This window comes from Ciconia boyciana, chromosome 6 (genome assembly GCF_034638445.1).
Source record: "Ciconia boyciana chromosome 6, ASM3463844v1, whole genome shotgun sequence".
Lineage (NCBI taxonomy): Eukaryota > Metazoa > Chordata > Aves > Ciconiiformes > Ciconiidae > Ciconia > Ciconia boyciana.
The window spans coordinates 25,695,736-25,711,319 of NC_132939.1; the positions used below are offsets into that span (position 1 = coordinate 25,695,736).

Genomic DNA, 15,584 nt, shown 5'->3' on the forward strand with positions numbered 1-15,584 from the left:
AATTATTCACATGATGCTTAGTCATTGAAGGGGTGACTTAGCTAGAAATACCCCTAACAGAGAAAGATGCTATGTTGAGGCTCCTGCAGTGTAGCCAATAGGTTAAAAACCCCTTAAACACGGGTGAGCATGAAAAGAAGGTGGTGCAGACTTGATTATTAGAGGTGAATATTAGGAACTAATTCCTGCTGTCTGTTCTTCCTTCTGCCAGTGATGCACTGGAAGGTTTGGAATCAGTGCTTAATCCTCTCTTGATCTGTGTTTCTGCTTATATAATGTGCAAAAATTCTGGCCTACATTGCTTTGGCTTTTTTTTTTTTAACTTATGTAGTGCTTAAAAGCACTCTGACAGATGAAAGTCATGATGTAAGTTTATAACATTAAATGATGATTCACTGGACTGAGTTGTAATAGAATGTGCAGCGCTGCCATGGGCTATGGGCTCAGCAACATGTTAGCAAAGGGAAGGATGAAATTCAGGGCCTGTGACACTGGTTTTGTGAACCACTGAAAAGTTACAGTGTTGAAGTCAAAATCCCAGGAGGTGATGAGTTGGGCTCAACAAGCTGTACTAACAGAGCGGGGACAGAGGGCCATGCTGTGACAGTGTTAGACCAACCGTTGTCTCGTTGTCTCGTGTTCTGTGTCAACAGCTGCAGGCAATTGAGAGCGTGTCATTTAGTCACTGACTGAAACTTTCTGGATGCACTATGCCCACCAGCAATGGCCAGATAACTCAGATGTTATCACAGCCCTGTGTTAAACTCCTCTAGCTTGGCCAGGAGGTTAAAAAAACAGGTATGCATGGGAGAAGTTGCACACTTTTTGTCTTAGCTAAGAACTCTCAATGTTTATCCATGGTCAGTTCAAGCAGATTTTACTCTGTCTACTTTCTCACCTTTCAAGTTAATTGGTGTGGCTGGCTACATTAGTATGAAAGGCAGACTGGCTTCATAGTTTTAAGAGATGGTTTAGTATTGAGCAATAGGTAACATACGCATATTTCACAGAAAGCCCATTCCTCAGCTTTATTAAAAATATAATCAGATTTGTTCAGAGGCATTTGTTTGATTTCAAGTTTATTGCGACTAAAGTGGAGTATATTTTGTTTCTGAGTAGTTTTCCCCTTGTGTCTTGATGTTATCTGCTGCTGGCCAGCTTTCATTGTATTTACCCTAATCCTGCTGTGCTGATTACAGTGGCATCCTCTGCTGACCATGCTAAAGGAGCACATTGAAGAGTTCACTGGCTATACCTTCAACTCTCTTCTCTGCAACCTCTACCGAAATGAGAAGGATAGCGTAGACTGGCACAGTGACGATGAACCATCACTGGGAAAAAATCCTGTCATTGCCTCACTCAGCTTTGGTGCTACCCGGACCTTTGAGATGAGGAAGAAACCCTCCACTGTGAGTGTTCATACCACATTGAGAGAGTCTTATAGTTACTAATATGTTTAGTATTTTCCCTCTGTTTCGAGAACTTAATTACTAAAAGCATTTAATAGTAGTTAATGAAAGCACAACTCGTAAAGTTCTGTGGAATAAGCATAGGGATCAAGAAATCAGTCACATGGAACGTGACATCTTGAGGATGGGAATGGGACCACTTCAATAACGTGCAGCAGTGTAGCAGTGCAGTGAAATTGCAACCTGGGCACTCTTCTGCCCAAGTAAGGGCCTTTCCCGTTAAAATGAAATCAGTGATGGTGGAAGGGGACTTTCACTGTGTAAATGAACCAAGGAGTTGATACCATTTTCTTAAATTCAGGCAAACATTGTGTAATTCATAGTGTATGTGGGATGAAGAGTGGCTCTGACTGCTCTTGTAAGTAAAAATCCTCTTAATAATGTTTGCATTTTGACTTGTATGTGTTCAGATTGAGGGACAGTGAACAGAAGGAAGGAGCTAATTTCTTTTCCATAAAATACCAAACTGTTGCATCATACTTCACAGACTAAACAGACATCTTTACTTGATAAGGAGGCACGTGTGGAACATCCTTTCAAGAATTAGTTGGTGATTCAGTAGTGAATACTCTTTCTAGGTAAAATGCTGTGCTTGGAAATGCTGTGTTTACAAGCCAACGTAAGTTTTGCAATTCGTATTTATCCAAGTAAAGGAATCACACATTCCTGTGTTGAGAATACAGGACTCATTTTGGGGTATCCTGCTTCAGATGTCTTTTCTGCATGTGTAATCTTTGAGAACTTTGAGAAAAAGTCTTCTGTCTGCTTAAGTTGCTATTTATTCTGAATAAGTAATGCAGAAAGCAAAGGTGATGATTATCAGCCTATTAGAAAACTGTGTGCTGATGTACTGAAGTCTGCCCATCAAGAGTCACCTTGGGTCACTAGTCATGAACAACAAAGGTCAGAATTTGAACCAGAAAACAAATAAATAATTTGTATTTTTCACCAGTTTTCTAATTTGTAAATTCTTTGTTGTCTGAAGTGAATTTAATCTTGGTCCCTGAGCGTGAGATCACATTACCAGTGCATTATATCAGTGGGCATAGCATGGGTAAGTATCTCTGATGCTATGATGATAACAAAATGTCAGCTGGAAAGTTCATTCCTCTGGGAAACTGTAAATGGTGCTTGGATTAATTTCTAGAAGTGCATGTGTTCCCCTTTGATGGATCAGAATCAAAGCCACTTAGATTTCAGTATAAACTTTGCAGTTTCCCCTCTTAAAAATCAAACCCAGTTCTTGAGCAAGCCGTCTTTTTGTTCTGTTTTCTATTTTCTGAAAAGACACCCACTATGAGCAAAGAGGGAAATTCAGTCCGTGCCATTCATAATTGGCCGCCTTCTTTGATCTGTACTGCACTATTTCTTCCCTTTTCTTCCCAAGATGGATGATTTTGTATAGATGTACTCCTCAAGCTCTTCTCATTTTTTTTCTTCAGTGCCTCTGACCTGATATTTCTGACTAGCTGAGTCTTGTTACCTATGAAGTGTATTCCTTTTGGAAGTGTGACATACCTGTTTCTAAGGTATGATCCCCATGTGCAGAGTGATCTTTGAATAAGTTGCTATTAACTGCATCCTGTGCCTAAGGGCACTCATACTAAGGAACTCGTACTTAATAATTATATGGCACACATTATGTATTCTTTGCACATTCCCAAAGCCTGCAATTTTCTGAGAGCATCCTATGACGCTAGATGCTTTGCCAAGTGGGAGTTACAAGAAGCTCTGATGGAAATTACCACCTTTCAGGCTGTACCACCAAAGAAGTAATTTTCATACTCTATTGTAATGTAGTATTCTCTCTTTCATTAAGAGAAAGTTAAAGTTGATTGTAGATATTTGAAGTTTGATCATTACTTTGTTCAAAGTTGCAGGAAGAGGAATGTAGTCTAGGGAAAAAGAATTCAGACTAACAGTCATCACAGGCATTCAGGCTCTTCCTGGTCTGTAATCTGCTGGTATCAGTACATCGGGTTTTCCAGAGTTAGTCTTCATTGAGGAGGGAAAGAGAAAGTAAATCCTTTTCCTTCCAAAATTAAACCTCTTCGAGGGCCAATATTCTAGTATTTCAGATTCCAGAGTTTCAAAGGCTTTCATTTCCCTCTCTTCTTGTAAATGCTTTTAAGTATTTTGAGATGAAAGATGTGATGAAAATACAAGATGAGAAATACTATGGTAGAAGCTCACTGTGGATAAATGGTACTGGAAAAAAAATATTAAAGCGGTTGCCTTTGTGTGATCATGTACTGGGTACAAAACAGTATGTACCACAAGTCACGTAACATCTTGTAATGCTATTGAATACTACATCAGAGCCTTCAGAGACTTCAGTTTATGTTAGTATCTGTGCAAATATTTTCCATTTTATATATTGAAATGTGGATGAACTTATTATAGAATAAAATCCTATTTTTCTAACTGCAAAGAAGACCAGTAAAGTTGGTGGGTTGGGTTTTTTTGTGCATGTTTGTGTGAATTTTGACATTTGTCTGGTAGGAATTTGATGGCGTTTGTATAGGCCATTCTCAAACTGCCATAAAAGGAAATCTTTTTATCCTTTCTCTGCATTTTTCCTTGGCAAAAAATGGAAAAAAAAGTTATTTAGGCCCAAGTGCTATTTTTTTCCTGAAAATTGTTCTAGGGTGAGGGGAGGGAAAGGTTCAATCCTCTGTTTTTCTTTTTGGTCAGTACTGTACTGGATGAGTAAGTGTTCATCATACGTAATAGGTGGTAAAAGAGTATAGAGACATGCATAGTCTATTTGAATCTGCATCAACAAGCATCCCTTGTGGATAAGTAGAAATAATTCCTACTCAGATTTCAGCCCAGTGCGTGTAAAAAAAAAAAAAGCTACAAATACATTTCAGGAGCAAATTCCCCACTGGAATTAAGGAGACTTTTCATGGAAATTAACATGATGCCAGAAGCTGTTTTACTTTACCCACTGGAGTTTTTCTTTTTAAGCATTCTTTCTTCTAAATACTGCATTTTCTGTTTATTTGGACCAGTTGTGTGGTTGTAGCTGGTATTTTGTCTTTGCTTTAAATGGTTTCTAGGGTTTTTTGGATGCCTACTTGGTAGTTCAAAGTCTACAGTGATCTGGTTTCTTTTATTTTCTACTTCTACTTCCAGTAAATTACTTAAACTTTTTCTTGCCTCCTTGTTCCCCCCATTGTTGTAGCTCCTGCCTACACCGAAACGAAGAGGCAAATGCTTTGGTTTAGAGCTGTGATTCATATGCAATTCACACACAAGTTATTGGTTTAGCCAACAAGTCCTCTCGTACTTGCCCACATCATACCTGTCGCCTCTGCACCACGGTGAGCTCCTCCTGTTCTCCACACAGCCTCAAGGCCCCTGTCCCACTCATACATGACTTAAATTGTCCTACTCAAGAGGAATTGATTTCTCTGTGTTAGATGGGTCTTTCTGATACAGTCTCACTAACACTTTTACTGTTGCTTATCACTGCTCCTCTCAGTGAGACAATGCCAGGTTATCTGATTAGGTCTTTTTGGAAGCTTAGTGTGAAATGCTAGGTCAAGGGTGAAGGGTGATATTTAATGTTCCACTAAGCTCCCATGTCCCACTGGGAGCTGCTCTGTAGCAGGCGTCTGGGTGCCATAAGGACCAGTTGGGTGCAGGTGTCCAAGAAACTGCCATGTGAACTGTGGAAGGAGTTAGAAAGCCAGCTGTCAGGTTGCTCTTCTTCCATCTGTAACCAAGGAGACTGACGCATGCTGGGGAAGGGAGGGAGCTTCACGTCTGTTAGATAATAGCAGGATGTTTGTGGTGTTCTCAGAATCAGCCTTCAAATGGGTCTGTCCTTCAAATGAAACACTAAATCATGGTCCTTTTCTTCTGTCCTTGAGTAGCTGTTCTAGCAGAAGATCTCCTAGTACTTTTGAAAACAGCAGAAAAATAACCCTTCATGTCCTAGCAGGCCTAATTGAAGACTAACATGGGAATATATGGAGCACAGTAGAAACTGAGGCTTGGATCAGGACGAGGAGGATTGAACTTTTAGATTGGCATGAAGGAGACTTGCAGGCAGCAGTGGCTGCAGAGGAGGAGGTGTTGTCCACCAGTATTGGCAGGACTCGAGCAGCTATAGACAAGCAGAAAGGAAGATGCGAGTGCAGTCTGCAAGGTCAGCTGCAGAAAGACTGAGGGAGTTTAAAGATAGTCCTATGTAGGCGGGCAAGTGGATTACGTGAGGAAAGGGCAATAAGACTGATATTCATTCTTACTGAATCCGTAAAGACAAGAGCTGCAGTGAGGATTTCATCAGAGGTAGTGAGAATAAACAGGTTAAAATGCCAGAAGTATTGATAGATGAGACCAGTTTGGAGGAGGAGGAGGGTGTTTCCACAGCTGGTGGTAGAGGAGTAAACTGGAAAAGAGGGATACAAGCAAGATGGAAGTCTGAAAAAATAGGAGATTAGGAGTTTTATAAGGAAGATTCTCTTGGTAATAGGTAAATAGGTAAAGCAGAAGACTAGAAGCCAGCACTCTCCATGAGGGCTGCTGACTTTAGCCTTTGAAAATAATTTTGCATCATTTGCATGTATAACTGCATTATTATTTATACATTCTTCTATGGGATGTTTCCCTTTACTTTTCCTTATAATCGAAGATGCTTCCACACTATCCAGAACCCATTTCCTACTACTATCTCAATAAACTTGCCTGAGTCTTAAGAAACAAACTTAGGTGATTTATATAGATTTATACTAGATCTTTTCTTTTTCTTACCTTTTTGATTTTGATACCATTTGAAGAAAAAACCCTTTTTTTCCGGTTACATACAGACTTCCAGTTACATACAGACTTTCCAGTTACATTACATACAGAGTCCCGGAATACATACAGACTTTATATTCACAGCTTCCCATCAACTCATGCTGAGATTTCCTCACTTACTAACTGTAGTACCTTGAATTAAGGAAAAAAAAAAGTTTTAGCCAGTGTACTTGGATAATGTAAAGCTTGGATTTGTATTAAATGTGCATATCAAGACTATGAAAATTCTAATACACTGAGATGCAAAACAGTTGCTTTACTAGACCTGTTCTTGGAAGCAGCTGGTTTTGTAATATATATATAGTTAGGAAGTGACCATATAAAAGTTACCTGATGCATTTCTTTCAATGTTTGTTATCAGTATTTTAAAAAAGTATTTTCCTCCTTAGATGTCAAGAATAAATTTCCTTCATAAAATTACTGACCCGTGAAAGTCAACTGAGTTTTCTGTATATCTAACATCAGCTCTAGAAATAAAAGTTCTGAAATGAGGTTTGGTGGACAGTGTTAGTAATGACATGTAAGACAGTAAAAACTTTTTGTCTAACTTCACCGGCTCTGCAAAACCAATTGATATAAAAATTTCTTTTTCTATGTAAAAGTAGGCTCCGGAATGTCCCTTTTAAAACAGAAAGTAACTGCTGCTTTTACATACTGACTTTTCTAAGCCAAAAGGATGTTTTCTTCTGAATCATTTATCTTAGAAGAATTCATTTTTAATCAAGATGAGCAAGAGATAAAAATAAGTCCACTGTTGTCCATCCACAAACTGAAATGATGTAATCCTGTGAAATGGAAAACAGCCATGCAATCTTATTTCTCTGCTTTTCATCAGCAGTCATGTTTATAATACCTGTTCTTGAAATTTTTTCCTTGTTTCCCCTGAAGTTTAAGAAAACATTTTTGTCATTACACCTTACTTTTAATAGAGCAAGATAAATGGCTAATCATTCTAGAAGCTTAAAAATAAGTTTTCATTTTCCTTACAAAGAATACATATTACAGGTGATTCTGAGTGCCTTCAGCACTCCCTGATTTCAGGGGTTTAGTGAGCTTAATTAATCACTGGCAGAGGCTTGGGCCTTTAGGTACCCCAAGAAATTCACAAATCCAGAATTGCCAGCCAGTGCTGCCAGTATTAAATAGCCTTGTTCTGTCACACTGCAACTTCTAGTCCCAGACATGAACAGAAAGTGGCAAAGGTGTGAATATATAGTCAATTATATCAAGTGATGCTTTTTATTATTGGGAATTGATTTGATCCCAACCAAGCTCTTCCGTGTTTTAGAGGATTTGCAGTCTTCTTTCTATCTGCATCTTTTTTATACCACCCCCCTCCCCGAGTTGTTCTTTTGAAAATTGGACTGTGTTTTAAGTCCAAGACATAATTTTCCCAGTAGTTGAGACTTCACCTCATTATTTTGAGCTAAAGTTCAAGCCATGAACTTTAAAAAGACAAACGTGCATCAAGTTGGGCTACTGCAGAATTAAGCTTCAAGGAAGTTAGTTAAGATTTTTGAAAATGTGAGGTTTTGTAAAAGCAGTAAAAGGGGTTGGATGAGAAGTGTTAGGTCCGTTTAATGGATCTCAAAAGGCTATATCTGCCTCTTTATGACCCATTAATGTTTTCTTCTAACCGTCGCGTCTGTGCAGAGCCCTGTTAGTTTTCCTGAATAATTCAACGTACAGCTGAAGCCTGGAGGTATTGTAACGTTTGTTCCTGCTTCAGAAACGTGGGACTTTTGTCCGTGTGAGGTAACTATACCTGTGCCTCAAACTGCGTTAAATCTTACTGTGATAATTCCATTTTCAAAGTCTCCGTTGTCCTGTACTGTTTCCAGCTTCTTTGTGATCTGCTTCTGTTACAAGTGACATAAGTTGTGACCTCTCATATCTTCCCCTCCCTCCCCACCTCCAAAGTACAGTTTCATTTTACATGGCAAATATGACAAATGCCACTCTGGTAGTAACAGGTTTTGTGGAGTCTCAAGTAATTGCTGCCTTCAGCTGGGTCTGAAGTAATTGAGCATTGCCTCCTCCTAAACACTGAGCAAGTTTGATTTTAGGAGTCCACCAACCATTATAAGAAACTGGAAGAGAAGATACTGCCTAACTAATTAAAAAATAAAAAAACTGAAGCGTTTGTTCAGCAACTATCTAAGATGTATAGTCCCTTACAGGAACACTGTCATGCTTTAGAAGCTCAGACCTGGCCTAATTATTTTTTTCTCATCTCTTTGTAGTAATTGTGTATTTCTGGCTTTTCTTTCAAGAACAAATAACTGCTTTGGTGATGTCTTTGGAAAAAAGCCAGTATCTCTGCTTCTAGAGGCAGTGGAACAATAACAAATACGCATTCAGGCTATCTGTTTGCTATATGCAGTATACTCAGAACAAGGTTAACCCTGTACTCGTACAATGTAGAGACTGAGAACCTGTCATACTCTTTCTTTCAGTGGAGGACATTTATTATCTACTTTACACTTTCAAGCTACCTGTGGCTTTCTATAACTTAATAATAAAAGACCTCTTGAGTACCTCCCTTTCGACACTAATTACAATATTTCCCTAACTCCCCTTCTCTCTGAAATAACCTCTGTATTTTGCAGGTGATTTCCTATCTGAAACTTCCCTGAATTCCTCATTTCAGAGAGTTGCTTTCCACTCTTCCTAGACAGCTTGCAAAGTTGGCAATAGAGATCTGTAAAAGGCAAAATATATATTGCCATTCTGTATTTGGAGGAAATCCTGGTTTTCCTATTCACATTTCAATATTAATGAAATAATCAAAGTGCCAGCATTAAGTAGGCAAGATGTTAAATGGAAGTTGTTCAAGGTTTGCAGCAATTTTTTCTGCAGCTATTGAAGGCTAAAATCTGAAAATATTAAAGGAGTACATAGAGCGTTACAATACCTGCCCATGTGGCATTCTGGAAGATAGTTCATGTCAGGCATAGTATCATTTCATGAGGAGGTTACTGTCGTGATTGACAAAGAGAACTGTGTTGGCATAATAGACTTCCCTGAGCAATTTGACTTAGCAGTGTATTAGTCTGATTTAAAATTGGAAGGGATAGTGCAAAGCGATAGAGACTGATTCTCACTGATGCGGCATGTGTGAGACTAATACTGTGGGGTTACTATGTCCAGTTGTTGTATTTGTGCTTTAAAAAAGTTGTACATAAGCTGAAGGCTTAACAAGAGTTTGCAAATTATTTGTCTTATAGTTTAGCAGTCTGTTTTGCTTAATGATGATAAAATTTAAGACAACTAGTTTTACAAGGTACTATAGGAAAAGGAGATTTTTTTGGATAGGAAAAGTTATTCATCTAGCAGATAATACTATACCAACATGTAATGTCCAAAACAATTCAGAATAGAAGGAAGATGTGTATTTTTAATGAAGTAGTTAACCGTTGGAATCAGGGTGGCTATTGCAGAATGTCTCCACACAGAACTGTTTATTTCAAGAGTGGATGTTTCCAAAAGGTTCGCAGCCTTGCTCCAGAATTTTGTGCTAGATGTAGGAACTGATTGTTGAACTTTACCTGTGTTGTACAGGCAGTGAGACGCAATGGCTTCTTTCATCCTTAAAATGCTCGGCTCCTGAACTCTTTATGAAATAGGGTAACAGAGAGGTTTAGCTAGACTTCTTGATCTTGTAAGAGCTTCCTTTCCTCCTCTCCCCTCCCAGCTTTTTAAGCTCTGCTGTAGAGGACTGGCTTTCTACCAAATGCACATGCCCACTTCTTCAGTGTCTAATGTTTCTTTTTAGGAAGAGAATAGAGACTATACTTATGTAGAAAGACTAAGAATCCCACTTGATCACGGGACTCTGCTGATGATGGAAGGAGCTACCCAGCAGGATTGGCAGGTAAGAACTCCTTGACACCGTTTGTGTGCTTTACATGTGATGCAGTTTTCTAAATATGCATGAGGCACTCCCGTAAAGGTATGGGACATTCTGCTTCCAGTCACACAATTGTTTCCCAGCGCATTAATATTGCTTTCTGCCTCAGAATTTCAAAGCACCCACAGAAACAATGGGTTTTCTTTCAATTGCTAAGTGATGTAATAGGAATCAGCTCAGATGTTCCAGCATTAAACTTCAGCAATGAAGGTTGCAGCCTGCAGCTGAAAGAGCAAAATCAGGTTAGGAACTTGGAATATTAAAAAGTTGCAACTTAATTTAACAAGTGTGCAGTAATCCACAAAGACCTTTTGTTTTCAATGGCCCTGAGCAGTCAGAGCCATGAACATGAATTTTTTGCCCTACCTAAATGTTTAGAAATGTTAATAAAAAGCCATCACAGGAAATGGATTTTTTTACATTGTTTGATTACCTGTATTTTAAATCACAAGCTCATGCTTTTGTTTTTTTGTTTTGTTTTGGTTTTTTTGCTAATGCCACTTACAGCATCGAGTGCCTAAGGAATATCATTCTAGAGATGCACGGATAAACTTGACGTTTAGGATCATTTATCCAGAACCTCATGGAGTTTGGAAGTGAAGAGGCACTTTGAGCATTGTTGGTTATAAACCCACAGCAGATCCAGAGCTTCAGTTTGCTACAGTTTTAAAGGAAGCCTTACAGGAACAGAGTTCTGTGAAAAACTCTCATCTGATGAGGAAAAGAATCGATGTAATGAAGATCTTTGACAATCACAAGCTGCCTGTGTTATGTGGACAGTGCTGTTTTGTTTTCAGAAATGATATGCTATTAAATGATACTAAATCACAGGCTTTAAGTTTGTGAAAAAACAATGATCGTTCTTAAAAGAACACAAAGCACATGAAAGATCTGAGAGGTACCGACTGGAGCAGAAAAATTCAGTGAGCAGTTATTTTTGCACCTTCCCTTGTCTCTGCTTTCCCCCCAAGTAGTGGTCTATGTTCCAAGTAACGACAAGACAGGATTCTTTTATGTAAGCCAGCTGTATGTGTGCTGTGTGTACAGAAATGAGAAAGCTGCACTTCATGATGATCTCGTGAGTATTACTCACTTCACCAAGGGGTAGTGCATTGCTTTTTATTTGTAGGTTGCAAAGTCTTTTCCAATGAAGCAATCAGTTTCATTATTTATATAACTACTTGAATTATACTAGTGTCTAGTAGAACAGAGGGTCAAGGCTCCCTTCTCCTATGCACTCTGTAGTCAGACTTTATCCTAGCTGTTTATCCGTGTAGACAAGACAGACAAAGGCAAGCAACAGAGACACCTTAGCCACAAGCCTTATCAGCCAGATCAAAGCTGCCTGTTGCTTGAGTATTAGCAGTCCTCCATCCCTGCTGGCTTAAAACTGTTACCTGTGTGTCATAGGCAGGAAAATAGACACAAAGAGATGAAAAACATTACTTTCAGAATTTGCTAATAAATTCTTTGTTTCTTTTTTATGTTTCTTTTTAGCACAACTAAGTTGTGGCTTCCAGTGATTTCAGGTGGGTCAGGAAATGTCAGCATCTCTAAAAATCTGGCTTGTGCTGCCAAATTTGATACCCAGAAAAATGGGTCCAAAGATTCGGACCCAAATTATTATAATCACAATCTAAGTCAGCTGCAAAGCTACACTAAGTAGAGTGTAGTAGCACCAGGTGTAGCACTCACTCTGGTGCTACTGCTGCTAGGTCAATGCATATTGCATTGAAGAATATTGCTTGGAGGGGTTCTCTCTTGAACCTCTGCTGTTACAGAGAAGCAGTCAGCAGCTCAGACCTCATTCTAGGTTGACTGAATTCTTCAAGTTTGCCTGCCCTGGGTACATGTCACCTGTTGGTAGGAACCAGTGAGCTGATGACCGGTGTCTGGATCTTAAGTCAGGTATGCTGCCTACGTGGTTAAGTTCTCACTGCAGCTAAATGGCATCCACTGTACTGGATCAAAACATAGATTTGGTATGTCTTCACTTTCTGCCTGAAGTAGGATCTAAGCACAGGATCTATGCCTTGTAACACGTTAACATGTTAAGCAAGACAGCATCCCTCTTCAGTGCAAGAATAAGCTGGCGTTTAGAAAATGTCTATCTTTTCTTAGCCAGCATTTGATGTAGTTTAAAATTCCTATTTGATGAGAGCAGTCAAGTTATTAATACTCAATTATGCCTATGTTTTAATGTTATTGATGACCTAAAGGACAGACTGTTGAGCCATTTCAATCCCTGTGCTCTGATATTGGGCAGAATAATTTTCTTTGTATGTCAAACAACTCTAGAAGCAGCTTCTCTACCTAAAGCACCATACAGCTTTTGAAATAGCTTATTCTTCTAAAATGATTGAATGTTACTAGAAAACTTACTTGGTGATCTAATAATGTCTTTACTTTCATCCCAGTTTGTATAGAAATATGTTTTTGGAGTATATTTAATGTTAATTCCTTGCATTTGAATCTAAGATCTGGCCTCTGTGATGTATCTCCTGAGAATTAGTGTTGAAGGAGGCAGGCGCTTACTCTCTCGTTTACTTTCTTTGGGTAACTGGAGCTTTGTGCACATCCCTGTATGTGTGCCCAGGTTTGGCAGTCCTGACAGAGAGTGGTTTTCCTTAACCCCGAGGGGCAGTGCTAATTTCTCCATGTATTCTGACAAGGCAACACTTGAGCCTTTATCAGTTCATACAAGCTACATCTATTTACACTGTGTTAAGAGCAGTCATGCTGCAAGAGAGAGTAGATGGGACTAGAGGGAAACTTTTAAACACCCAAACCTCAGCCTATGGAAATTGTGACTCATTTGAATTCAGTGAAGCTATGACACATAACTGATGGTAGGGCCCTGGAGACTGATACTGTTGCGGAAGAACAGTTTTTCACTTACTTCCTCGGTTTCAATTTATAATGTTAGAAAATTGTGTTTTAGTTTCTTTACTTCCTTTGATCTGGGAGAAGGCCAAGGTTTCCTCCCCAACAATAAAATGATTTATAAGAGAAATGCTGTATCCCATGGAGCTCTCTTGGGGCAATACCCTTTTGTTGCTGGTGTCTACTGTGTTCTTCTCTCTCTCATGTGTTGACTGTGCTGCCGCTTATATCCAAATCTGGTCGACAGTGGAGAGAAGGCACATGGCATCATTCCTCCCCCTGTCCTGAGTGCCCTGGCTGCAAAGGGAACAGTTGGCATAGAGGTCAAGTTTCTTTGTCAGCTGGGAACTTGTGGGTCCTCCTTCCTTCCTCCCCCCACCTCCTCCCAAAAAAGTCACCTAGCCAGGTGGCAGTGGATTGCAATCTCCTGCCTGCCGGGGCAGCAGGAAATGGCTTCGAGCAGAGGAGATTCCAGCCCACATCTCAGGAGAGCTTTCTGCAGGGACATTTTTCCTGTAGGTAGAAATTTGTTCCTGAATGCTGCAAACACTCTTACAGTTCTCAAAACGGATGCGCACAAAAGTGAGATTTAAGAAGTCTTGAGCCTGGTGGTGTTCTTGTGGCACCTAAAGATTTTTCACTAGAGACTAGGGCAACTTGAAAATTTTTTAGTGCTAGTATTCAGCTGTTTCTGCTGTTGGAGTCAAGTGCCAGAGGGTAACGTATTTAGAATGGTAAATATATAGTTAGGTTCTATTCTTTAACTTAAAGATAGCTGGAGGAACCTTCCCCCTAGTTATGTGGATTTGAAAACAATATTTCTAAAAATGCTACCCAAAAGATTTGTTTTCCAGTTATAAGGCTTTCTTCCTTCCAGGACTGTTTTGACAGTACAATGTTCCCAGCCAACAGCTTTTTTAAAAAAGGTTTAAACTCAGGATTCATTACATTAATTTAAAGTAAAATACATTGTTTATCTGAAAACAAAGGTTTATATGTACACAAAGGGGTTGGGGGGGGTGTTACCTGGGAGTTTTGTTTTTGCTGTTATCGCCAGATTCACCAATCTAAGCACGGAGTAGTCCATCCATATGAGGTAGTGGAGCAGATGCTAAGAGCTGCTTTGCCTACAGAGCACTTCTGAATTTTATTTTACATATTCCCTGTATTCTTCCTTTGTCTCCCAAACTGCCTCTCATAGTCTTTTCCTTTGCCCCTCTTACTCTCATTGTCATTTATTCATATTTATCTGTAGTTAACTCTCGTATGCTCCCTGCTGCAGGTGTGACGATATTTTTTTATGGAGAAGATATAAACTGTGGCTTTACTTTTTTCCTGTTTCTTCATTCCAAAATGTTATTTTTCAGCAGAGTATGTGTGTGTCTTCCAAGAAAAGATTAAAAACTGCATTCCTCAAAACTGTTCATTGTCTGTGGCTTTCAAACAGATTGAGTCTACTAGTTACCCCAGTTAAGATTCCCTTTTCCAAAATAGCCATCACCTTTTCCAAAATATAATGTTCCTCAGGCTTGATGATAAGCAGCAGATGAATGGAAGCTGTCTTTGGTAAGGATGGATGGTGGCCTGCCACCCTGAGGGAATGTGCAGGATGGAGCTGTTCTGAAAAAAGGGCAACTGGTTCCAACAACAATATGTAACCATTCAATTATTTAACACCTATATAAACAATAACATTATTAATTAACCATACTGGTGTCAAGAATCGCTCTGTCTCCATGCTACTTGCAAGAATCATTTAATCACAGAATACTTGAATATTCAAGCACAAACTCTTGGTGAGGTTAGAGTATAACTGACTGAATACTATGCTGTTGGGCCACACCAGGTTGATTGAGCACACGCCATTTAAAATTGATTGCAAAGTTCCATAATTTCTCTGCTGTATTTCTTTTTTTAGGAAAAAACCCCCCTCTTTAGGATTTTCAGTTTTGATTAGTTTTAAAGCCATAGATAATGTTATTCCTCCTGCGTCAGATTCATTCTAGCTATATATTTTCCACTTGTCATGACTGATGGGCTTAGTATAGCTACATATAGTAATTTATAGCTACAATAGTAACGTAGAAGGAGATGGGGTGCCAGGAAGGGGTTAAGACACCAGAATTTTCATACCATAATATTAGCAAAGTACAGAAGACTGTTCTGGGTTTTGGGATAGAAGAGGTATGATGGGTGCTGCGAATCCATAATGCCTCCTTCTCAAGTGCTGCTACTGTTGACTTAGCTAAAAAGCATTTAACACCCACTTTGCCTTTTCTGGTCATAAACCTTTTCAGAGTGGATACGAAATCTGCCTCACTATGTTTTGTTTTCGAAGTGCTGCTTTTCCATCCTTGAGGTTTCCATAGCAACCTGGGCCATTTGTTTAAATTGGAGCTCTCTGGCCTGTCCTCCCTGCACCTAACTTCTGCTGAGATCTTGCAGGTATCATCTCCTCTTCTTGGCATGCCTGAGGGTGGCTTGTAAGGGTTATATAGGGGCTCAGCAGCAGT

The 15,584-nt window shown here is 39.3% G+C and overlaps 1 protein-coding gene across 9 annotated transcripts in view; it reads left to right on the forward strand.

The window, feature by feature from the left end:
- The window catches only part of ALKBH3 (alkB homolog 3, alpha-ketoglutarate dependent dioxygenase), a 35,433-nt gene that overhangs the window by 10,660 nt on the left and 9,189 nt on the right, over positions 1 to 15,584 (forward strand). For 5 of the 9 annotated variants that reach the window (XM_072866278.1, XM_072866279.1, XM_072866275.1 and 2 more), the window contains exons 7-8: positions 1,200 to 1,409; positions 10,054 to 10,152. In XM_072866278.1, the coding sequence (XP_072722379.1) occupies positions 1,200 to 1,409; positions 10,054 to 10,152 (309 nt within the window). The other 4 variants (XM_072866282.1, XM_072866281.1, XR_012043213.1 and 1 more) reach the window with 3 other exon arrangements.